Genomic DNA, 23,441 nt, shown 5'->3' with positions numbered 1-23,441 from the left:
GCTCCTCCCGCCTCCTGGGGCGCTGCGGACTGTGGTGCGCGGCCCCGCCCCGGAAGCGCGCGCTGTGGGAGGTGCGCGCCGTCTCTTCCCGGAAGTGCGTGCTGTGGACGGTACCGCACGGACCCCGGGAAGTGTCTCTGTGGGCGGCAGTCGGCTTGAGCTGCGGCGCACGGGCAGCGGCAGTGATGAAGTTCGCCTACCGGGTGAGCGCGGGCGGCGGGCGGTCTGTTCCATCGGCGCGGCTGTTCCGGTGGACGGCGCCTGAGCTGGCGCCGGGCGGGCTGGGGCGCGTGGTCTGCTTTCGCGGCGTCTGGCCGCGTGGGGGTCGCCGGCGGTCTGCGTGCCCATGGCCTCGGGGACGCCGGGCTGTGGTGGGGCTCTTGGGATAGCTGGGACGGAGGCGCCGACGGCTTCTCGGAGGGAACAGGGACATTTGTCGGGGTCCCGGGGTATTTTTAACCTGAGTATGTCCCCGCCCAAAGGCTGGAGTTGGTGCCGTCGGGGAGGGCAGAGCACCCTCGGGAGGGATGAGGAGGTGGGAAGGGGCGGGGGCGCGAGCAGGAGGGGTGAGAACAGGAGGGACCCTGGGCCCGGGGCTGCTCCCTAACGAGCGAGCGTCCAGGTGAGCAGAAGAGCAGGGAACCCAGGTGTGAGCCCTGTTTCCCGAGGCCGGAGAATTCCTGAGGCGGACACCCTCAGTCTTGAGAGCCAGGGAAGACCTGTCCCAGATGTGAAGTGCTGGAGGCGGGTGGGACAGGTAATAAGAGGGGGCCGCGGAGCCAGCCTGGGGGTCTCTGAGGCGTTTGCTACAGCTGGCTGGTTATGGGGACGCCCGGGTTTCCCACAGTAGTCCTGAATGTTGGGCCTCCAGGGTTGCACGGGCCGCCTGCTGCTGAGCCCACCGTGTACTACACTTGTCCTGTCCGAAACTGAGCATGCTACTGGCCCCTCAGAGTGCTGCTCCTGTGTCCCCTGTGGTGGTGGAGGCACCGCTGTGTGCCCAGCACCAAACCAGAAGCCATATCCACGTCCTCACCGGCCAGGACTTCTTCCGCTCCATATTCTTATATGGCAAAAAGTGTCTCTTGAAGCCTGCCTGGCCGCTTGAAGTCATTCTGCTGACCAGGCTCCTCCCTGAGGTCCTGAGGGCGCTGCCCACCCACGGCTTCGGAGCCTGACTGGTGCCTTCCCATTTAGGTTCCAGCTCAGGTGACGCTTCCAGGTGGCTCTCCGTGACCACCCTCTAAAGTAGCCCTTCCTCCCACGCTGCTCATCCCCCTCCTGGTAGAGATAGAGTATGAGTGTGCCGTGTGTGCGCACATGGCAGTCTGCAGTGAACGCTCGTTCTCGTGAATTAGTAAATAAGTAAATAGTGTGCTGGCTTGCAACACTTCTGGATGCCCTGAGCTCTAAGCACTTTTGGGGTGCTGTTCCATTGTTGCAGCTTTTTTCTTGGTGAAATGAGGGCTCCATGCCCCTCTTCACCTGGCAGGCGCCTCCTGTCTTGGGAGGCTTCCTCAGTGCTCCCGGGGGCATCTTACTCATCTCTGCGGGAGCTTGGCCCCCTACCCCGGGCTCCTCTGGTCGCCTGAGGATCAGGCTCCCTTCTTCCTCTCTTACCCAGGAAATGTGAACGGGCCCCCAAGGTGAGGTTCTCTATGCCATCTCTCTGCCCAGTTTCCTCATTTAGTACTTTTCTGGGAGTCGACTGTTTTCTTTGTGTTAAGACAATTTTGTTTACTTTTCAGTTTTCAAATTTGCTGGGTACGGTGTACCGGCGTGGGAACCTAAATTTTACCTGCGATGGAAATTCAGTTATCAGTCCCGTGGGAAATAGAGTCACTGTATTTGACCTTAAAAAGTAAGTATGTGAAGGTGCTCTTCATAATGGTGATACTGATTACTATTATCAGTATTTTTTAAGTAGCAGATGAAAGCTGACAGTGTCTTCTGTGCCTTCTTTTTAATGGCACACCCGTTAATTAAGGAAGCCCAGGACAGGACTGCAGGATGGGTTAGGGTCAGCAGATCAGTTGTGGAAATTGGCAGCCTGACCCAGTTCTTCGTTCTAGTGCCTTAGCCAGGCCCCATAAAATGGTGTGTTGCTTGGCTCCCTTACCTGGGAAGCGACCCTGTCTGCGCTGTAAAGGGTGGGTGGGGAAAAGGTGTAGCTCAGGGTTAGCCCTTCCCCCATCAGGGACGGCCCCTCAGGGCCGAGAGAGCAGGGCTGCTGGGGGAGTTGAAGGTGCCTTGGACTCCTGCTGGGGAGCCCTGCTGCCACTGGGCCTCACCAGTTGGACGGGCAGGCCCAAAGCTTCCAGCTCTGCAGCCGGAGATCAGTTCCTGTGTGCTGTTGCACTTTGCTTCATGGCTCTGTGTGGATGCTGTTTTACCACAAAGTGAAGGTGTATCGAAACGCTTGCCGTTTTTCTAGCAGCGGGGGCTTACTTCATGTCTCTGTGTCACATTTTGGTAATTTTTGCAATATTTCAAAGTTTATTATACCCGTGAGGGTGTGCTGTGATCATCTTTGCTATTACTCTCGTAATTGTTCTGGGGTGCCGTGATCCGTGCCCATGTAAGACGGCGAGCTTAATTAGTAAGCACTGTGTGTGCTGTGACTGCTCCACCGACCGGCTGTTCCCACCCCCCCCATTTCTCTTCCTCTACTTGGGTCTCCCTATTCCCTGACACAAACGATATTGAAATTAGGCCAGTTAATAATGGCCTACAGTGGCCACTGCGCGTTCATGTGAAAGGAAGAGTCACACAACTCTCACCTGAAATCAGAAGCTGGAAGTGACTCAGCTTAGTGAGGAAGGCGTGTGTGTCAAAAGCTGAAATAGGCCGAAAGCCAGGTCTCTGCCACCAAACAGGCAAGTTGTGAATGCAAGGAAAAAGCTTTTGAAAGAAATTAAAAGTGCTACTCCAGTGAACATATGAGTTACAAGAAAGCAAAACAGCCTTATTTCAGATATGGATAAAAGTTTGAGTGATCCGGATAGAAGATCAAACCAGCCACAACATCCCCTTAAGCAAGTCGAAGCCTGATGCACAGCAAGGCCCTACCTCTCCTCTGTTCCGTGAGGGCTGAGGTGAGGAAGCTGCAGGAAAAAAGTTGGAAGCTAGCAGAGGTTGGTTCATGAAGTTGAAGGAAAGAAGCCATCTCCACAACACAGAAGTGCAAAGTGAAGCAGCAAGTGCTGCTGGAGAAGCTGCAGCACCTTATCCATAAGATCCAGCTGAGATCATTGATGAAGCTGACTACACTAAACTACAAAGTTTCAGTGGAGACAAAACGCCTTCTATTGGAAAAAGATGGCCGGGCGCAGTGGCCCATGCCTGTAATCCCAACACTTAGGGAAGCTGAGGTAGGCAGATCAGTTGAGGCCAGGAGCTTGAGACCAGCCTGGCCAATATGGTGAAACCCCATCTCTACTAAAAGTACAAAAATAAGCCAGGCATGGTGGCATAGTCCTGTAAATCCCAGCTACTCAGGAGGCTGAGGTTCAAGAATTGCTGGAACCCGGGAAGCAGAGCTGAGATGGTGCCAGTACACTCCAGCCTGGGCAATGGAGCAAGACTCTATCAAAAAATAAATAAATTTTAAAAAAAGAAAAAGATGCCACCGAGGACTTACATAGCTAGAGAGTAGAAGTCAATGTGTGGCTTCAAGCAACAGGCTGACTCTCTTATGAGGGGCTGATGCAGCTGGGGCCATTAAGTTGAAGCCAGTGCTGATTCACTGTTCAGAAAATCCTAACGTCCTTCACAGTGATGCTCAAGCTACTCTGCCTGTGCTTTATAAGTGGAACAGCAAAGCCTGGATGACAGCACATCTGTTTACAGCATGGTTTACTGAATCTTTTTTTTTTTTTTTTTTTTTGAGACAGAGTCTCGCTCTGTCACCCAGGCTGGAGTGCAGTGGCCCGATCTCGGCTCACTGCAAGCTCCGCCTCCCGGGTTCACGCCTTTCTCCTGCCTCAGCCTCCCAAGTAGCTGGGACTACAGGCGCCGCCACCTCGCCCGCCTAGTTTTTTGTATTTTTTAGTAGAGACGGGGTTTCACCGTGTTAGCCAGGATGGTCTTGATCTCCTGACCTCGTGATCCGCCCGTCTCGGCCTCCCAAAGGGCTGGGATTACAGGCTTGAGCCACCGCGCCCGGCCGGTTTACTGAATCTTTCCAGCCCATTGTTGAATCCACTAAGGTTCCTTTCAAAATATTCCTGCTGATGAACAACATACCTGATCACCCCTGAGCTCCAATGGAGACGCATAAGGAGATGCTGTCTTCATGCCTGCTACCACCACATCTCTTCAGCCTACAGGAGTGACTTCAACTTTCAAGTCTTACCATTTAAGAAATACATTTTGTAAGGCAGTAGCTGCCATAGATAGTGACTCCTATAATGGATGTGGGAAAAGCCAATAAAAAGCCTTCTGGAAAGGAGTCGCCATTCTAGATGTCATTCAATGAGGGCGAAGTGTCAACATTAACAGGAGTTTGAAAGAAGTTGAAAGTCCAAGCCTCATGGATGACCGAGGGGTTCGAGACTTTGGTGGAAGAAGTTACTGCAGATGCGGTAAAAATAGCAAGAAGATTAGAAATGGAAGCAAAGCCTGAAGATGGGACTGAATTGCCACAATGTCACAATAGATATTGAATGGATGAGGAGCTGCTGCTTATGGATGAGCAAAGCAAGTGGTTTGAGGCAAAGTCTCACTCTTGTCCCCCAGGCTGGAGTGCGATGGCGCGACCTCGGCTCACTGCACCCTCCACCTCCCAGGTTCAAGCGATTCTCCTGCCTCGGGCTTCCCCTCACCGAAGTAGCTGGGATTACAGGTGCTTGCCACCGTGCCCGGCCAATTTTTGTATTTTTAGTAGAGACGGGGTTTCACCATTGTTGGCCAGGCTGGTCTAGAACTCCTGACCTCAGGCGATCCACCCTCCTTGGCCTTCCAAAGTGCCGAGATTACAGCCGTGAGCCACCATACCCGGCCAGCAAGTGGTTTCTTGAGATGGAATCTACTCCTGGTGAGGATGCAGTAAAGACTGTTGAAATGACAACAAAGGATTTAGAATATGACATCAATTTAGTTGATAAAATGCTGGGAGCATTTGTGAGGATTGACTCCAGTTTTTGAAAGAAGGTCTGTTGTGGGTAAAATGCTATCAAAGAGCATCACGTGCTGCAGAGACATCTTGTGAAAGGAAGAGTCCATTGATACAGCACACTTCGTTGTCGTCTTGTTTTAGGAATTGGCAATGGCCACCCCATTTTCAGCAACCACCACCGTGCCTGGTCAGCAGCCATCCACATCGAGGCCGGCTGTCTACCAGCAAAAAGATGAAGACTCACTGAAGGCTCAGATGATCATTAGCATTTTTTTAGCAGTAAAGTGTTTTTAAATTAAGGGATGCATGTTGTTGGTTTAGACAGAATGCTAACACTGATAGATTACAGCACACATGAGTAGACTGCAGCGCCCACCAATAGACTAAAGTACACACTTAGACGGTAGTACACACGAACAGACTACAATACACACGAATAGAGCACAGCACACACTTACAGACTACAGCACACACTAGTATACCGTAAACAGTATGGCGCAAACACAGCTCGGCTATGGGGAAGCCAGAACCTGTGTGCCTCACTCGATTGCAGTATAAGCGTTATCTGCAGCATCTCCGAGGAGTTCCTGTACCCACTTATTTTCCATTTTTCTAGCAACAGTGTTACATGGGTGCGCTGTCATGGCAGTTAACTCCTGTTGGGCAATTAGCTTGCTTCTGGTATTCTGATGTCACACTGAGGCGGAATAATCCTCTCATCGTACCATCCTGGAAGCAGAATTGATGTATCCAAAGCCCATTTTTAAGGCTTTTAATGCATTTCACCAGAGTTCCTCCAGGGACAATGTCATTTCTTTTTCTTTTTTTTTTTTTTGAAACAAGAGTCTTGCTCTGTCGCCTAGGCTGGAGTGCAGTGGTGCAGTCCCGGCTCACTGCAACCTCCGCCTCCAAGGTTCAAGCAATTCTCCTGCCTCAGCCCCCTGAGTAGCTGGTATTACAGGCACCCGCCACCACACCCAGCTAATTTTTGGGGTTCTTTTTTTTTGAGACGGAGTCTCCCTCTGTCACCCAGGCTGGAGTGCAGTGGCATAACCTCGGCTCACTGCAAGCTCCGCCTCCCGGGTTTACGCCATTCTCCTACCTCAGCCTCCTGAATAGCTGGGACTCCAGGCGCCCGCCACCTCACCCGGCTAATGTTTTGTACTTTTAGTAGAGATGGGGTTTCAGTGTGTTGGCCAGCATGGTCTTGATCTCTTGACCTCATGATCTGCCTGCCTCGGCCTCCCAAAGTGCTGGGATTACAGGCATGAGCCACCGCACCCGGCCGATTTTTTTGTTTTTTCAGTAGAGACAGGGTTTCACCATGTTGGCCATGCTGGTCTCAAACTCCTGACCTTGTGATATGCCCGCCTCCGCATCCCAAAGCACTGGGATTCTAGGTGTGGGCCAATGCGCCCGGCCGACAGTGTCGTTTCTTTTTCAGGAGTGGGGGGTATCCACAGATGAGCTCTGGCACGCAGGGTGCAGTGAGATTGGAGGTGCTGCTTGGGGAGACTGGGCCACTGGTCCTGGGCCAGGCTTGGCCTGTCTCCCTCATGTGACTTGAGGACCAACAGCACACCGTGGTTTTTGTCTTTATCAGCAACAAATCTGACACGCTGCCCCTGGCCACTCGGTACAACGTCAAGAGCGTGGGGCTGTCCCCGGATGGCCGCCTGGCTATCATCGTCGATGAAGGTATTCGCCCTTGATGTGGGCGGGGACTTGATGTGGGCGGGGACTGAAGGGACCAGTGAGGAGGACTCAGGGCTGTGCGGGTCTGAAATGATCCAGTCCCCAGTGGCGTCCGTGTCGCGGCGCTGGTGGGGGTTGAGGATGAGGGTGTCATGAGTGAGGCTGCGTCCCTGCCGCAGGCTGTGTCTGTGGCATCACCTGTGGCAGTGCAGGGCCTCGTGGCCTTGGGCATTCTCAGTCCTGATGCCTCACGGTGGACATGAGAAAGACCTTTCGGTTTTTCCTGCCCTGGGTGGCCCTGGGTCGCTGCGCGGTGGTCACCTCTGGCGTCCTGCAGGGGGCGATGCGCTGCTGGTCAGCCTGGTCTGCAGGTCTGTGCTGCACCACTTCCACTTCAAGGGCTCTGTGCACAGCGTGTCCTTCTCCCCCAGTGGCAGGTAAGGGGGGTGGCTGGGGGCAGGAGGGGGTGGGCGAGGGTCAGCCGTGTGTGCCGATGGTGAGGCCCACTGCCCAGCTCTTTTCCCTGAGCTCGGGTTGTGATGTTGGGTGCACGGCCCAATCTCTGGCATCAGTGACCCCCTTTTCTGGAGCAGAAGACTTGGTGCAGCCAGGCTGCCCTCCCTCCAGGGCTATTTCTTCCCTGAATTCCACTTCCTCTGCTCCTGGGCCTCCATCCTGCAGGAGGTGGGACTCTGAAAGGCACAGGTGGGCACAGACTGAGACCCCACAGGGGCCTTAGGGCCATTGCTGGTCTTGAATATCAACTGTGTCCGCATTCCTTCCGTAGGAAGTTTGTTGTCACGAAGGGTAACATTGCCCAGATGTATCATGCGCCTGGGAAGAAGCGGGAGTTCAACGCCTTCGTTCTGGACAAAACCTATTTTGGGCCCTACGATGAGACCACCTGCATCGACTGGACGGATGACTCCAGGTGCGGCCTCGGAGGCATTGGGGGAGCAAGGCCTGAGAGAGGCCCTTTGGATGGGTCCCCCTGCTTGGGCCCTGCAGCTTCATTCTGCAATGGCATCTTGGCCTCCTTTGGGGCTGGGCGCCGCCTGCATCATCGGGACTGGCTGGGTAACTGGTCAAGTCTTCGTGGCTCTGAAGTACGTGCTGTGACTGAGCCTCCTGCCCCTGCAGCGCCCTTTTACCTGTTTGTCCCGGAAACAGGGAATGCTGCGGTTGGCTCGGGCAGCGTCTGGGAGGCGTGAGGAAGGCAGACAGGGCAGGGGCTGTGCCGGGGTGTCTTCCTGTGCCTGGAGGCTTCACGGCTCACTCTGAGACCACGTGGGGCTGCAGCGGTGTCCGTGAGGCCCTCTGCAGCGTGCACCTGGCTGCTTTGTGGTGGCCGCGCCCTGCGGAGGTGCCGTCTCCCTCTTTTCCAGGTGCTTTGTGGTTGGGAGCAAAGACATGTCCACCTGGGTGTTCGGAGCTGAGCGCTGGGACAACCTCATCTACTACGCACTGGGGGGACATAAGGACGCCATCGTGGCCTGCTTCTTTGAATCCAACAGCCTGGACGTACGTCCCTTTGCCAAGTTCCCTAGCCTGACGGTGATCAAAAGCGGCTAGTTCAGGGCGACCCCAGGCTGCAGGTGGCCTCTTCCTTCGGTTCCTCCAGGGTGTTCCCATGTGGCCTGGGGGCATCTAGGGACCAATGGCAGCTGTTGCAGCCCATTGAAAATTGTTCTCAGAGTTCAGAGGCGCCTTCGGTGCCGCTGATCCCTGGATCTGAGCTGGAGGGAGGTGTCAGGTTGTGGCAACTGGGCCAGTGTGGCTGTGGCTGGGGTGACCCTGTGCTTTCCCTTGCAGCTGTACTCACTGAGCCAGGACGGAGTGCTGTGCGTGTGGCAGTGTGACACACCCCCCGAGGGCCTGCGGCTGAAGCCCCCTGCGGGCTGGAAAGCAGACCTGTTGCAGCGGGAGGAAGAAGAGGAGGAGGAAGACCAGGAGGGGGACAGAGAGACCACCATCCGGGGAAAAGCCACTCCAGCCGAGGAGGAGAAGACAGGAAAAGTGAAGTACTCACGGCTGGCCAAGTAGGTCTCCGAGGGTGCGGTGGGTTGCGGTGGGCTGCGGTGGGCTGTGCTGGGCTGCGGCGGGCTGCGCTGGGCTGCGGCGGGCTGCGCTGGGCTGCGGTGGGCTGCGGCGGGCTGCGGTGGGGCACTTCTGTGGGAATTCCTTGTCCTCAGAGGGATCTGGATGTGGGGTCCTCAGGGCTGAGGAGTGGGAGGTCCAGGGAGCAGGCCCACGTCTCAGGGCCCTGGTTTGAGCACCCTTGAGTGCTTGGGTGTTGACCCTGCCCCTTAATCAGGGTCCCTGCTTCAGCTGTCTGAGCTGCCTGTGTGCCCAGGGCAGGGCAGAGGGCAGTGGGTGGGGTACATGGGGGCAGGGAGGTGTGTGGTTACTCTGTGACGGGAATACAGCACCTTGGGCCCTAAGGGGGTTGGGAGTTGTCTGTGCCCCCACCGGCTCCTGTGGAGTTTGGTGTGGGCGATAGTCCCTTGGCCTCTTGCAGGGAGATGCTGGGAGAGCATTTGGCAAGGCTGGAGGGAGAGGCCGGGCTGTGAGTGGATGCAGTGCGTGGTCTGAGTCCTGCTTTAGGGCCCGCTGGTCGGTGGTGCTTGGTGCTTTTTCGGGCACTCAGCTGGGCTGTGCAGCCCCATGTCTGAACTCAGTCCCCCAGACGAGAGGAGACTGAGCCCGGCCCCGCAGCCTACCCTTGGGACGGCCTTAGCTGTGCCCGGAGACCTGGCAGAGATGCGGCCCTGATTCGGGGTGTCCTGCATCTGGGCTGTGGGGGAGGCTGGTCGGGATCCCATGAAGGCAGAGTTGCCCACAGCTGTGGTGTCTCTGTCACCCGGGTGTCCCAGCCTGAGCCCCTCCTTGGTGCAGTTACTTAACACTTGCTGTGCGCAGGGCTCTGAACTTGGCACTGAGACACACTGCCTGCCCTTGTGAGGCCTCCTCTCTGCCGGGGAGGAGAGGTGCAGTGATGAGGTGGCTGCGTGCAGAGGTGGGTGGCAGTTGGGGTCCCTGGGCGGGGAAGGCTCCCACACGAGGCCCTGCCTGTGGAGGGAGCCAGGCAGCCAGAGCAGGCTGCGTTTGGAGTGTGTTGGGGTCCGACGGGTAGGTGGGAGTTGTGGCCATGAGAGTCCTGGGTCTGAGGAGCGGGGAGGGCCGGCTGGACCTCAGTGCGGGGAGGGTGCTTTGTCAAGGGCAGCGGAGTTGGAGGGCGGCCAGAACAGGTCCAAGTGGGTCAGTGTCTGCGGGTGGGTCAGTGTCCGCGGGTGGGTCAGTGTCTGCAAGGACTTGGGGTTGTTGTGCTGGAGTCAAGACTTGAGCGGGGACTGGAGGAAGAGGAAGGGACGATGGGCCCCCCAACCCCGCCCTGAGGAAGGGAGGTTCCAGGCAGATCCAGGAAGACAGTGTGCGTGCTGGGCAGGGACTGCGGGCTGTCAGCGCAAAGGATGAGAAGGCAGGGCCTCCTGCATTGGCAGCCAGTGGTCCCTGTCACTTGTTCAGGAGGGACGGGAGCCAGAAAGAAGAGGGAAGGACCAGGGCTGAGCTACACTGTGACTCGGGGAGGTTTTGAGGGCGGAGGCGCCATCAAGGTCACCTTCGTCTGTTGATGGGGACTGAGGGTTCCTTAGAGGAGGAAGCAGCAGGGGGTGGTGGGATTTGGGTGTGCCCAGCGGCCATGCCGCACCTCCCGCACCTCCTCTGCCTCCCGTGGGCACTGCTGCCTCTGGATGCACCGCCAGCTCTGCTGTGGGGCCAGCTGGCGACAGTGGAGACGCTGTGTGAGGTTCCCTTGGGGTCCCGAGCTTGGGATGGAGGCGGGCAGCTTCAGGGCCTGGGATGGAGAGGGCGAGGGCAGGCCTGGGACCTCCTGCCTGGGTCTGTGGCCTGTGTCCTGGAGCCCAGAGCGAGCTGGGGTGGCAGCCTGGCTCTGCACTCCTCCTCACAACTCTTCTGTCTTGTCAATTCAGGTACTTCTTCAATAAAGAAGGAGATTTTAACAACCTGACAGCTGCAGCATTTCACAAGAAGTCTCACCTCTTGGTCACTGGCTTTGCTTCTGGAATCTTCCATCTTCATGAGCTGCCAGAATTTAACCTCATCCACTCCCTGAGGTAAGCCTTTGCTCACGGTGGGGTGTGGTTTTCATGCAGTCACTGGCCCTGAATCTGAGGGCCCAGCCGAGCCTGCCCTTAGAGGTGGGGGCTGCAGAGCCACTTGGAGTGCCAGCTCAGGCCACAGGACGCCAGCCCGAAACCTGCGCGGCTGCTGGTGCTGGTCAGTGCGACTCTGTTGACACCCCACCCCGGCAGTCAGCAGCACTGGTCTCGGGTCAGTCACGGCCTTTCGAGTTTTTGCCTCTACTTTTCTTCATCTGTGAGACACAGAAAACAAAAATAGTATGCTCATAAAATTGTGAAGTTGCAAGTTTTTGAACCCTGGCCACCTCTCTGGGCCTTTTCTGATTCTTTTCTTTGAGACAGTCTTGCTCTGTCGCCCAGGCTGGAGTGCAGTGGCACGAACTTGGTGTACTGCAACCTCCGCCTCCCGAGTTCAAATGATCCTCCCACTTCAGCCTCCTGAGGAGGTGGGACTTCAGGTGTGCGCCACCACTCCTGGTTAGTTTTTAAATTTTTTATAGAGATGGGGTCTTGCTGGGTTTTCCCAGGCTGGTCTTGAACTCGTGGGTTCAAGCAGTCCTTGCCTCAACCTCCCGACGTACTGGAATGACAGGCAAGAGCCTCTGCACCCAGCCCTCTGATACTTGAACTGAAGTGAATTGTTGGAGTCTGGTGAGTGGGTGGGGTAAACTCGACACACAGGGATAGAGTCTGGTGTGTGGGGCTGCCCTGAGTGGGCACTGGGGTTTCAGCCTAGGCAGGCTGGCCTCCCACTTACAGGCCCATTCTCTGCAGCATCTCAGATCAGAGCATCGCCTCAGTGGCCATCAATAGCTCGGGGGACTGGATTGCTTTTGGCTGTTCAGGTTTGTCCCCAGCCCGGGTGGTAGAGATAGATTCCCCATTAGGGACTGCTGCTGCCCAGCTACAGGCCTGCTCGACAGCCGCCCACTGGGGGTGCCCTGCCCTCCCCCAGCCGCCTTTCCGAAGGGGCCCTCCCCTCCCCCAGCTGCTTTTCAGGGGGTGCCCTCTTCTCCTCCAGCTGCCTCCCGGGGGGGACCCTCCCTGCCTTGGTCCTCCTCAAACATCTCTCTGTCTTAAGCCCTCTTGCTCAAGGGTGTGGGGGTCATAGCCCCGTCTCAGTTGTGACCTGCAGCCACTGGGTTGCACAGGTGGGGCCCATCACTGCCTGGTAGAGCTGCAGCATCGGGCAGTGGCCCGGTCTGTTCTTGGGGGTCTGTGCGTTTCGCCCCCTGCCTGGCAGCTTTCTCAGGCCTGTGCCAAGTGGGAAGGTGGGCCGAGCCAGTCTGACCTGGGATGGGCCTGAGCCGGGTACCCCAGCTTCCCCCATGTGCACAGGCCTGGGCCAGCTGCTGGTGTGGGAGTGGCAGAGTGAGTCCTACGTGCTCAAGCAGCAGGGCCACTTCAACAGCATGGTGACCCTGGCCTACTCGCCCGACGGACAGTACATCGTGACTGGTGGGGATGACGGCAAGGTAGGCTCCTGTCCCCGTCCTGTTGGCCTCTGTGCCTGGGGGTTCTGAGGATGCAGTGGTCTGTGGGGCTGTGCCCCTGTGGCTGGGCCCTGACAGTCGGGTTGGAGTTCACAGGTTCACCCAGGCTCATGAGCTCACTAGGCGTTTAAAAACATACAAAAATGTGAATGGAGAGGGTTGGGTGTCCTCCTCTCCGCTTTCTGACTCAGTCTCCTGCACGGTGGTAGCTGTGTGGCCAAGAGTGGGTCTGTGGTGCCAGCACCTGGCATCCAGCCAGCATCCAAGGGGCTCCAGTACGTGGCTGAGGGTGGGTCCATGGTACCGGCAGCTGGCATCCGGCCAGCATCCACAGGGTTCTGGTGTGTGCAGTGCCACCGCGGGCCATCTGGGCCTTAAATGGGCTCCTCCTGGAGGTGACAAGAAGAGACTGGGGTAGATGGCCCACTCACCACCCACTCAGCACAGCCTTGGGCCTGTGGGGGAGGCTGGGTGAGCCAGGGCAGCTGTGGGCACATGGGCAAGGCTCTCAGGATACGGCATCACATGCAGGGGTCTCAGGGATGGGGCAGTACAGGGGCAAGCATCTTAGATGGGGCGGCATGGGGACAGGGATCCTGGCCGAAGCTGTGGCACACAGGGTTGTGGTCTGCCCCTGCCCCTCCTGTCCTGCCACAGGTCAAGGTGTGGAACACCCTCAGCGGCTTCTGCTTCGTCACTTTCACGGAGCACTCTAGTGGGGTGACTGGTGTGACCTTTACTGCCACCGGCTACGTTGTGGTAACCTCATCCATGGACGGGACCGTGCGAGCCTTTGACCTTCACAGGTGATGTCTTTGCTCCGGGTTGGCTCGGGGCAGGCTTCCCCACGCAGAGGTGAAGGTGGAGGGTGAGGCTGCAGCGCAGCTGCTGGGGCAGGGGACCCTGGCATGTGACGCTGACCTTGCCTCTTCTCTGCAGGTACCGAAACTTCCGCACCTTCACCTCTCCACGCCCCACCCAGTTCTCCTGCGTGGCGGTGGATGCGAGCGGCGAGATCGTCTCTGCAGGGGCGCAGGACTCATTTGAGATTTTTGTGTGGTCCATGCAGACAGGCAGGCTCCTTGACGTAAGCACCCTGAGGGGCTGGGCTGGGGCTCGGGAGGGGCCCTCCTGTCTCCTGGGAGAGGAGCTCAGGAGCTGAGGTTACACTCCGAGGGCCCATGCCCCTGGCCCAGACCTGCCCAGAGAGCCGCCTCAGCCCCCAGCTCCACTTTTCCCACCTCCTTGGTCTACGGTAGGTTTTGTCCGGACATGAAGGGCCCATCAGTGGCCTGTGTTTTAACCCAATGAAGTCCATCCTGGCCAGTGCCTCCTGGGACAAGACGGTGCGCCTGTGGGACATGTTTGACAGCTGGAGGACCAAGGAGACGCTCGCCCTGACCTCTGATGGTGAGCACGAGGCAGCAAGCAGGAGCAGTGGCCTGGGGACCAGCGGCATGCTCTCATACCCGCTGCCTTGTTCCTGGTTGTGGGTTTGGTGTGAACCTTCTGGTGGGAAGCGGGGGGTGGTTCTTAACCCAGACCTGCTGGTGTGGCAGCCCTTGAGGTTGGCAGTACCTAGGAGACAGCAGATTGGCAGGTAGGGCCAGCGTGGCTTCCACGAGTCCTCGTGCTCCCGCTTGCTGGGCGCCAGGCAGGAGAGAACGGCTCCCCGAGTGTGACAGGCTGCTGTCGCAGCTGCTTCCTGATTTGCTGAGTTGCTTTGGATCTCTGCCAGGGTTGTGTCACTGCGAGAAGGACACAGGGACCATGGGGGGTGCCCAGACGCTAGATGGGGCCCGTGCTGGGATCTGCAGACTGGGAGGAGAATGAGGGGCCGTAAGTGGGCCCAGACGCCAGGTGTGACTGCCCAGGGATCTGCATACTGGCTCAGGCCACTGCCTGTCTTTCTGACGAGGGTGTACTAGAGGCGTCCATGGCCTCCTGTGTTCATATTCTGTGTTTGTCAATGCCTCAGCGGCAGCGTTGAAAGACCGCGTGGCTCACAAAGACCCAGCCCATCCATGTTCGGGTGTGGACAGAGTCTGCCATCCCAGGAGCCTGGCTCTCCCTGCTTCCCGCTGCCTCACCCCACCCCCCGGCCTGGCATTGGCCAGGGTTTTCGTGTCACATGTGGCTTCTTTGCAGAGGCTCTGTATTCTAGTCTGTCCAGCCACCCTCAGTAACCACCATTACTCATCTGTCAGCCTCACCTCCCCAGTGCCCCCTCCATCAGCCTTCGTGGGTCCTGCAGCCCCAGCTGGACCGCCTGGTGCTCTTCACTGGTGCTGAGCTGTTCCCTCACCCAGCTGGGTTGGAGCTTCTCCTGGGAGGAGATTCTTGTGTACCAGACCCAACAGGCGCTGGTCTCTTAGGGGTGCCAGGGAATGGCCTGGTCTCCAGCCGAGGGTGGTTGATGGCCTGCCTGCGGGAGACCGGGGTCTTCGTTGGGCCTCACTTGGCATCTCTGTGTAGCTCTGGCTGTGACTTTTCGCCCTGATGGTGCGGAGCTGGCCGTGGCTACGCTGAACTCACAGATCACCTTCTGGGACCCCGAGAACGCGGTGCAGACAGGCTCCATTGAGGGCAGGCATGACCTCAAGACCGGCAGGAAGGAGCTGGACAAGATTACAGCCAAGCATGCGGCCAAGGGGAAGTGAGTGTCGGCGTCGGGCCTCCTGATTGGAGACCCCAGCCAGCCACCGGGCTCCTGCAGCTTCTCCATTTTTGGCCTTGTCCTTCGTTCCTGAGACGGCTGAGTCCCTGTGGATGGAGGCAGGTGGTCCTGAGCCCACTGGGGAGAGGCCATGTCCTCCTTAACTTCTGGGCTCGCTCAGCCTCCAGGACAGGAGGACGTCTGGATTTGCTGAACATAAACTTGTTCAGCTGAGAGCCTACATCCACTTCCAAACCTTGATCCTGAATTACAACATCGTCCTGGTGTGCAGAGGGGAGAGTAGCTGGGTGCCTGAGCTCAGGCCGGAGACCCAGCACTTGGGGAGACTGAGGCAGGTGGATTGCTTGAGCCCAGGAGTTTGAGACCAGCCTGGGCTACATGGCAGAGCGCCATCTCTACAAAAAATACAAAAATTAGCCAGGTGTGGTGGCACATGTCTGTGGTCCTAGCTAGTCAGGAAGCTGAGGCAGAAGGATTGCTTGAACCCGGGAGGTCAAGGCGGTAGTGAGGATGGTGTCATGCCATTGCACTCCAGCCTGGGTGCTAGAGCAAGACCCTGTCTCAAAAACAAAACAAAAGCCCCCCCCAAGAGTAAAAATGCAGGTCCTCAGTCACCTCACCTGGCTGGAGAGTGCTACGTGGATGGTGAAGACGTGGTGTCCCCTTGTCTCAAGGAGTCGGGCCAGCACAGCACTGACCGAATTGCCTGCTTGGGGTCCTGGCTGGGCTGTGAGGCTCACCTGGATGGTGGTCAGGCTTAGGAGAAGGGGGAGGATCTGTGGGGTGTACCCGGGGTGGTGTAGCTTTGGGGCCTGGACCTGTGTCCCAGGAGCTGGGAAGCCTGTTCAGCAGAGGGTCTTCCTCCAGAAAGAAGTAGCAACCCTATCTCGGAAGTGGTACGAACGCCTGTGTGCAGTCCTGGTGGGTTCGCCCTGAGTGTGGAACTGCTGGGTGCTGGTGGTGGTGTTTCCGGCTTGGAGGAGCTGCACGGTTGCCATTCTCATGAGGACGCTGTTGGCTTCTGGCTTCTCCACCTCCTCGCCAGCACTTGTTGCTTTATTTTTTTTTTTTAATGAGAGCTGTTCTGGGGGATGTGAATTCGTATCTCATCGCAGTTCTGGTTGTAGTTTCTCTAATGACATTCAGCATTTTTCACCTGCGGCTTGGCCATTTTTAAGTCTTGTTTGGAGAAATGTCTGTTCAGGTCTCTTGCCTGCTTTTGAATTGGGTTTGTTTGGTTTTTTGTTTGTTGATTTTAGGGGTTTCTGTGATGCCCGATGTGCAGATACTTGTTACGCTTTGGGAACTGTCTCTTCTACCGTTTTGGTGGCACTCTTAGTTCTGATGATGTGCAGTTCGCTCATTTTTTTCTGTTGTTTTTTGTTCTCTACTGTCATAGCTAAGGGACCTTGCGCACCCCTAGGCGCCTGTTGAGCGAGGCGGTAAGGGCTGGTTTCTGGTTTCTGCAGGACTGAGCAGACGTGATTGAGAGTAGGCTGCCTAGGGCGGAGGCTGACTGGCCGCTGTTGTGTGCTGACCTCAGCAGGGAACACCGTTCCTTGAGCCTGTTGTTCCTTTTGTGAAAAAGACACTGACTCTCGGGAAACCGAAGCATTTAAGAGTGGTGCTGGCTCAGAGTGGAACCAGGCGACAGTGCCATTGGACACTGGGTTTTAAAAGTCTCATGTGAGTTGAGGCAGCGAGCCTTGGCGAAAGTTGCTGAGGCTGTTTGCTTCCTGAAGGGCTGGTGCAGGATCTCCTTTATTTCCTAAGGTTGGTTTTTGTTTTATTTATTTTGGTTTTTGATTTTTGAGACAGGGTCTTGCTCTGTCACCCAGGCTAGAGTACAGGAGTGTGATCATGGCTCACTGCAGCCTCTAACTCCTGGGCTCAAGTGATCCTCCCACATCAGCCTCCTGAGTAGCTGGGACTATAGGCATGTGCCACCACACCCAGCTAATTTTATCTTTTGTAGAAACAGGATCTCGCTATATTGCCCAGGCTTGTCTTGAACTCCTGGACTCAAGCAGTCTTCCCAACTCAGCCTCTCAAAGTACTGAGGTGTAACAGGCAGGAGCCACCATGCCGGCCTAAAGTTGGTTTTTAGAAGCCATATGCTGAGGTTTCTGTGGTGGCCACCCTAAGTCCGTGTCTCCTCTCCACCCAGGGCCTTCACCACCCTGTGCTACTCTGCAGACGGCCAGAGCATCCTGGCGGGAGGCATGTCCAAGTTCGTGTGCATCTACCACGTCCACGAGCAGATTCTCATGAAGAGGTTCGAGATCTCTTGCAACCTGTCTCTGGACGCCATGGAGGTGAGCTGGCAGCACAGGGCTGGATGGATGTTGCTTCCAATGCAGGTGGAATGCGTCGGACTCCTGGCTCCTCGGGGCCTTGGGCACAGTCGTGACACTTGTCCTATATCTATGCATGGGCCCCTCACCTGCCCCAGCAGAGCCCTGCCATGGAGCCCTGTGCCTCCCTCAGCTGTGTGGGGAGCCGTGGTCCCCAACCCTTTTGGCATTTGGGACCAGTTTCATGGAAGGCGATTTTTCCACAGACAGGATTGGGTGGATTGGTTTTGGGATGAAACTGTTTCACCTCAGATCAAGATCACCAGGCATTAGATCTCAGAAGGAGGGCGCAACCTAGATCCCTCCCATGCGTGCTTCACAGTAGGGTTTGCGCTCCAGTGAGAATCTGATGCTGCCGCTAATCTGTCAGAGGCGGAGCTCGAGTGGTAACGTGAAAAATGGGGAACAGCTATAACTTCAGATGAAGCTTCACCCACCTGCCAACCACTCACCTCCTGCTGTGCAGCCCCTTTCCTAACAGGCCATGGGTCGGAACCAGGGGTTGGGGACCCTTGTTGTGGATGACCCTGCCGGGGCCAGTTGCTGTGAATCTGGGGCTGCGGGGGGCAGTGCCCAGCACACGCTGGCTTGGGAGACACGGACACCTGTCGGGGAAGGAGTGAATGAAGAGGGTGCTGGCAGGCCCTGCCCGCTGGCTTCCTGCCTGGGATCCCGAGTAGAGGGCTCTGCCCTCACTGTCCCCACTGGTGCCTGCCCTCCCCCCTCAGCACAGCCCTCGGCCCAGGTCCCATTCACATGCTGGCTCCCGCAGGACCTCAGGATGTGAGGGAGCCCTGGAAGCCTCTAAGCAGGGGTGTGGCTGCTGGGTTCACCTGCCCACTGCCCCCCTAAGTGTTTCTGGAGGAAAGTGTCCTTGGCATTTTCATGAGGGAGCAGACGGCCATCCTCGCTGAGCCCCAGCCCTTGTGGTGGCAGCAATGTTGACATGTAGACCTCAGTCCATCCCCCTCCAGAGCCTCTACACCTGCCGCCCTGCACAGCCTCCACGCCCACCCTGTCTGCAGCTAGCTCTGCAGGAAGGTCCCTGGGACGCTGCAGGGCTCTCTCCCCGTCCTCCTGCTAGACGGGGCTGAGGCCGTTCTGGTGTTGGGGTCAAAGAGCAAGGGTGGGAGAGGAGGGCCAGGCGGCCGGGCTGTCAGAAGCAAGGCGTCCACTGCTTTTCTGTTCTAGGAATTTTTGAACCGAAGAAAAATGACAGAGTTTGGCAACCTGGCACTCATTGATCAGGACGCTGGGCAGGAGGATGGAGTCGCGATACCACTGCCAGGCGTCAGGAAAGGTGAGCAGAGGTTCCTCCCGCATCTGCCTGCTACACGTGCCTGGGTGACTGCGCACTCGTGCAGTCACTGGTGGCGTTTGCTGGACACTGAGGGTGTCGAAGGCCCAGTGCGTTGGTGTTGGTGCCGTCAGCCGCTATGGCAGGAGAAGCTGCCCACGTGTTGCACGTGGCCTCCCTGCCCTGGCGGGACCCATGCATTTGCTCTCGGGACTGGGTGCCCCGTCTGCTGCACAGCACACGGAGCATTCTGGTGTGAGGCCGTGTGTGCCACACAGAGAACCAGGTGCTCTAGAAGACCTGGGACTGCCTGAGTCCCAGGTAGACCATCCTGATGGGACACTCGCCAGCCAGAAACCCTGAGTGCTTCCATATGCAGGCCCAGGGTACCATGTTGAGCGCAGCAGACCCACTCCTGGGCTGGGCCGGGGCCCTTTTCTGGGTGGGACACGCGGTCTGCTGGCTGGGCCAGCTTTTCTGGGAGCAGGGGCTGGGCCATCTGTTTGGCAGCTCACCTGGAACAGCCTCTGCGGCCCCAGCACAGGCCCACCTGCCACAGCTGCAGCGAGGGAAGGGCTGCTTATGCCTCTGCTTGTGCAGGGCCCAGTGAGCAGAGGCTGCTGCTCTTGATGGGGTTCCCAGGGCACCCCCAGCCAGCCGGGGGCGGCAGGATGACCTGTGTCGTGGGGAGAGCAACCTGGATGTGCTGCTCAGTGACCACTTTCGGTTCTTTTTCCCCAGGTGACATGAGTTCTCGGCACTTCAAACCTGAGATCAGGGTGACCTCCCTCCGCTTCTCTCCCACTGGTGAGCGCTGAGAAATGGGCTATGGGTGCCGGTGGGCACTGGGGCATCTGTGCTGGGGCGAGGCTGGCTACCGTGGTGCTGCCTGCAGGCTCTGGTCTGTGTTGTATGCCCCTGGGTAAGAACATGGCCCTGCAAACCCTGCAGGCCACAAGATGGCTGTTGTCCCTGAAGACAGACAGCTGTGATGGCTCCAACCTCAGATGCCCTGAGCTTTGAAACATGGCAGGCCTGGCATGCCCTTGCTCTAGCAGCTCCCTGAGTGCCCTGGCCATGCTGCCTGGCTGGGGTGGCTCTGCCGCCATGGAAAGCCCGTCTCTTCCACACAGCCTCCATCCTCTCACGGTGGGGAGGAGGGTCTGTGCCACAGGCCTGTGGAGCCTGGCGGGACACACGGTCTCCACACAGAGGAGCCAGGAGCAAGGTTATTGGCAAGCGCGCTCCAGCCTAGACTGAGTGTCAGAGCCAGGGGTAGAGAGGCCCACGTGAGCCAGGGGTCTGTGCCCTGGGGCCCAAGGGCCAAATGTGGCTGGCCACCAGCTTTGGTCATTGATGTTTTACTTGGACATTTTACTGGGCGTTGTCTTCGTTGGCGGATCCTGTCTGGCCATCTCTAGTGCACCATGCGGCACTGAGTAGGTGCAGCAGAGACCACAGGGCCTGCGGAGCGCAAGACGCCCGAGCTTGACAGAAGACTTAGCTGGCTCCCGGTGTCGGGAGAGGCGGGCGCATGCGTGTACATATTTGTTACATGTGCATCAAGTCCCTGGGAAGGTAACTTCTGGGATGATCCATTTAGTCCTTCCCAGGGGAGTTGGGGGGTGGGGGCTAAAGGCAGACGTCCTGGTTCCTGTTGACTTTTGCACTTTGTCCCAGGAGAATGTACTTAATACTGTTTCTTTAAAAAAAAGTTGGGAGGAATGAACTTAAATTTTTAGGAAAGCACTGTGTAATTGCCCAGGGCGCTGCTGGGCAGCCACCACCACGGAGGGACTCCTCATCTACTCCCTGGACACCCGTGTGCTTTTTGACCCATTTGAGCTGGACACCAGTGTCACCCCTGGGAGGGTGCGCGAGGCACTGCGCCAGCAGGACTTCACCAGGGCCATCCTCATGGCCCTCCGGCTCAACGAGAGCAAACTGGTGCAGGAGGCTCTGGAGGCGGTGCCCAGGGGCGAGAGTGAGTCGGGGCTTTGGTGTCGGGTGCCAGGGGTCATCGTCTTTTGCCCTGGTTTGAGTTGTTGGCAGAATAAGCATGTTTTTTCCTCCTTTTGCAGTTGAAGTGGTCACCTCCTCCCTTCCTGAACTGTATGTGGAGAAAGTGCTGGAGTTTTTAGCTTCCTCCTTTGAAGTGTCTCGCCACCTGGAATTCTACCTCCTCTGGACTCACAAACTGCTCATGTTGCATGGACAGAAGCTGAAGTCCAGGTAGAGGGTCTCCCCCGCAGTTCCTCTGTGGCTCAGGTCACTGGACCAGCTTGTCCTGCTGGATGAAAGGGAACGTTGACATGCAAATGCAGCATGAAGCGAGCCCACTGTACCCACAGCATGGGTGAGCTCCGCACGCTTAGGGAGTCTCCCTTTCAGAGCCGGGACGCTGCTGCCTGTCATTCAGTTCCTCCAGAAGAGCATCCAGCGGCACCTGGACGACCTGTCGAAACTGTACGTGCGGGTGCAGGGCCTGGGGGTGGGCAGGAGTGCATGGTCCCCTGCTGGTCCACGCTGCTCCTTATGTCATCTGATTTGAGGACAAAAGGAACCAGTGCTGGAGGCTTGTCTTCTCACCGGCGGGTGAACTGCACCTGCCCGGCCACCCTGCTTGGGACATGGCCTGGCACTGAATGGAAAGCAGCGAGCACTGTGGCAGGCAGACAGGCTGCTGGTGGCACGCTCCAGGTGCAGCCGCAATCCTCCAGGCTCTTGGAGGGATTGCCACATTTGTAGTACCGGGCAGGTTTTCCTGGATTTGCAGGTCACCTGCACAAGCAGCGGGGGTGGTCACAGGACTGTGAGGCCGGGCGGCCTGGAGTCCTGGAGGGGTGGCTGCCCTGAGCCATGGCTCTCCTGGAAAAGGGTGCTGCTGCTGCGAGGATTCATCCACGGGCCTAGGACAGGGCCCAGCCCTCCGCAGTGCTCACTCTGCAGGGGTGCCCGCCTTTTCTCCTGTCATTTCTTTGTGGTTTGTGCCTTTTTTGTCCCTAGCAATTCACCCTCCCTGAAGGTCCAGCAGAGCCTGAACTAGGCAGGCCGCAGAGTAGCCATGTGAGGGATAGCTCCCTCTGTTGCCAGTCAGTTGCCAGGTTTCCCAGCTGCGTTTCTGAAAGGTCTGTTCTCTGCCGTGTCTGCGAGTTGTGTCCAGGGTTCAGGGGCTGAGGCCTGAGTTTGGGCCTTGTGGGTTCATGTGGCCCTCCCATCTGTGCTTCAAGTGTCTCAGTCTTTGGAACGTGTCCCAGAGTCTAGGTCGAGCCTTTCCTCCCCTCATGTTCTGGGTGCCCTGCAGAAGGCTGGGATGCGCCCTGATCCATGATTTTGGTGCCAGGTCTTCCCTCGGCTGAGATGTCCTGGACTTTACACAGAGCTCTCTAGAGGAGGAGGAGGAGGGCTGTCTAGCTCCTTTATTTCTTTTTAAAATTATTATTATTTTTTTTTTTTTTGAGAGAAAGTCTCTCTCCGTTGCCCAGGCTGGAGTGCAGTAGCATGATCTCGGCATATTGCAACCTCCACCTCCCAGGTTCAAGCAGTTCTGCCTCAGCCTCTCAAGTAGCTATGATTACAGATGCGCGTCACCATGCCCAGCTAATTTTTGTATCTTTAGTAGAGACGGGGTTTCACCATGTTGACCAGGCTGGTCTTAAACTCCTGACCTCAGGTGATTTGCCTGCCTCTGCCTCTCAAACAAAGTGCTGGGATTATAGGTGTGAGCCACCACACCCGGCCAAGCTCCTTTAGATTTATTCCCTCTTATGGGATGTTTTTAGAGTTCATGTAAGCACATTGTTCCTTGGACCTCCTGTCTGGGCGTTCACTGCCAATCTGTAGGGCTGCCATTGGCTGTCGGCAAGAGTCCTGCATAGAGGATCCTGTGACCTGCAGATGCGGCAGGGCGCTGCCTTCCTTCCTTTCTCATCCATTTACCTTTCGGTTCTCCTTTACAAGGTGCTTTTCTATGTAAAGTGATGGTGGCGTCACTTTCCTCCTTTATTCTGTTAACTCAGGAAATTAACTGATTGAGAGTGTGCCTTCCTCCCCTTTCGCTCCAGAACACGCACAGCTCTGCAGCGGTCTCTTCCTAAGTGTTTGGTGGAACTTGCTGGTGAAGCTGTCTAGATTGGGCCCAGTGGAAGGGCTGAGCTGCCAGGATGGGCCCAAAGGGATGGGATGTTACAGTTGGGTCCTTGGGTCCTTGAAGGCCTTTGCTGCCCCAGGGCTGGATGGGGCAGAACCAGATTGTTGGGGAAGGGAAGGAGGAAACAAACGGCTGCTGGGGTGGAGGGACTGGCATGTCCAGCCCCTGCTGCTTTTCTCAGGGGTCGCAGAGGAGGTGGTTGGGTGCAGGCCAGGCCAGGGCCTGGGTGTTGCTGGCACTGACTCGTCCCAGTGTGTGATTGACAGCTGCAGCTGACCCGTCCCAGTGTGTGATTGACAGCTGCACCTGACCCGTCCCTGTGTGTGATTGACAGGTGCAGCTGACCCGTCCCAGTGTGTGATTGACAGCTGCACCTGACCCGTCCCTGTGTGTGATTGACAGGTGCAGCTGACCTGTCCCTGTGTGTGATTGACAGCTGCAGCTGACCCGTCCCTGTGTGTGATTGACAGCTGCAGCTGACCTGTCCCTGTGTGTG

The 23,441-nt window shown here is 57.2% G+C and overlaps 1 protein-coding gene across 1 annotated transcript in view; it reads left to right on the top strand.

Moving 5' to 3' along the window:
* The window catches only part of PWP2 (PWP2 small subunit processome component), a 24,072-nt gene continuing 631 nt past the window's right edge, over positions 1–23,441 (top strand). Inside the window, exons 1-20 of the mRNA XM_026447438.1 lie at positions 1–203; positions 1,749–1,861; positions 6,720–6,814; positions 7,149–7,248; positions 7,599–7,742; positions 8,197–8,332; positions 8,624–8,850; positions 10,804–10,947; positions 11,749–11,819; positions 12,313–12,449; positions 13,125–13,273; positions 13,407–13,554; positions 13,727–13,877; positions 14,943–15,123; positions 17,312–17,459; positions 18,690–18,798; positions 19,537–19,602; positions 20,561–20,779; positions 20,877–21,027; positions 21,187–21,261. Of these exons, the coding sequence (XP_026303223.1) occupies positions 186–203; positions 1,749–1,861; positions 6,720–6,814; positions 7,149–7,248; positions 7,599–7,742; positions 8,197–8,332; positions 8,624–8,850; positions 10,804–10,947; positions 11,749–11,819; positions 12,313–12,449; positions 13,125–13,273; positions 13,407–13,554; positions 13,727–13,877; positions 14,943–15,123; positions 17,312–17,459; positions 18,690–18,798; positions 19,537–19,602; positions 20,561–20,779; positions 20,877–21,027; positions 21,187–21,261 (2,582 nt within the window). The 5' untranslated portion in view covers positions 1–185. The remainder of the gene's footprint in view (positions 204–1,748; positions 1,862–6,719; positions 6,815–7,148; positions 7,249–7,598; positions 7,743–8,196; positions 8,333–8,623; positions 8,851–10,803; positions 10,948–11,748; positions 11,820–12,312; positions 12,450–13,124; positions 13,274–13,406; positions 13,555–13,726; positions 13,878–14,942; positions 15,124–17,311; positions 17,460–18,689; positions 18,799–19,536; positions 19,603–20,560; positions 20,780–20,876; positions 21,028–21,186; positions 21,262–23,441) is intronic.

Source organism: Piliocolobus tephrosceles, chromosome 19 (assembly GCF_002776525.5).
Source record: "Piliocolobus tephrosceles isolate RC106 chromosome 19, ASM277652v3, whole genome shotgun sequence".
NCBI lineage: Eukaryota > Metazoa > Chordata > Mammalia > Primates > Cercopithecidae > Piliocolobus > Piliocolobus tephrosceles.
The sequence above is the reverse complement of the archived record's forward strand: the minus strand, read 5'-3'. Positions and strand labels throughout refer to the sequence as shown.